Here is a 490-nt window from a genome sequence, read left to right as displayed (position 1 = left end):
GAAAGAATCGATCGAATTGCTAAAAAAAATGAAGAAACCGCTCGTATCATAAATAACCATCGATGAAAAAATGTGAATGAAACGACCCTATCACAAACACAAAAAAAAACTATGAATGAACCGCTCGTACCACACACGAAACCTTGCACGAAACATCAATGAACCGGTCACACGACACACACCAAAACCTGAACGAATCAAACGTATCACAAACACGGAGAAACATGAATGAATCAATCGTACTTCGCACACATAAAAAAACATGAATGAACCGATCATATTTCACAAAAACATGAATGAACAAACCGCACCTTGTAACAGTCGGCCAAAAAGACAATGTTGTTTACAGGTCCGGTGTCCATGGCGGCTGGCGTAACACTGCCTCCTGCTCCCCAATGCACTACGCAAGTTGCTAAGGATGATTGTCACTCTCGTGGGGTACTCAAGGTCAATGTTTAGTAATGATGACTCGTGTTGCTTGGCTGCCTGA

The 490-nt window shown here is 42.0% G+C and overlaps 1 protein-coding gene across 1 annotated transcript in view; it reads right to left on the bottom strand.

The window, feature by feature from the left end:
- LOC119593412 (nicotinamide phosphoribosyltransferase-like) overlaps nt 1–452 on the bottom strand; it is a 16,380-nt gene extending 15,928 nt beyond the window's left edge. The window contains exon 1 of the mRNA XM_037942342.1: nt 312–452. Coding sequence (XP_037798270.1) covers nt 312–362 — 51 coding nt within the window. The 5' untranslated portion in view covers nt 363–452. The remainder of the gene's footprint in view (nt 1–311) is intronic.
- Between the last annotated feature and the right edge of the window lie 38 nt (nt 453–490).

This window comes from Penaeus monodon, chromosome 32 (assembly GCF_015228065.2).
Source record: "Penaeus monodon isolate SGIC_2016 chromosome 32, NSTDA_Pmon_1, whole genome shotgun sequence".
In the NCBI taxonomy this organism is placed as follows: domain Eukaryota; kingdom Metazoa; phylum Arthropoda; class Malacostraca; order Decapoda; family Penaeidae; genus Penaeus; species Penaeus monodon.
The sequence above is the reverse complement of the archived record's forward strand: the minus strand, read 5'-3'. Positions and strand labels throughout refer to the sequence as shown.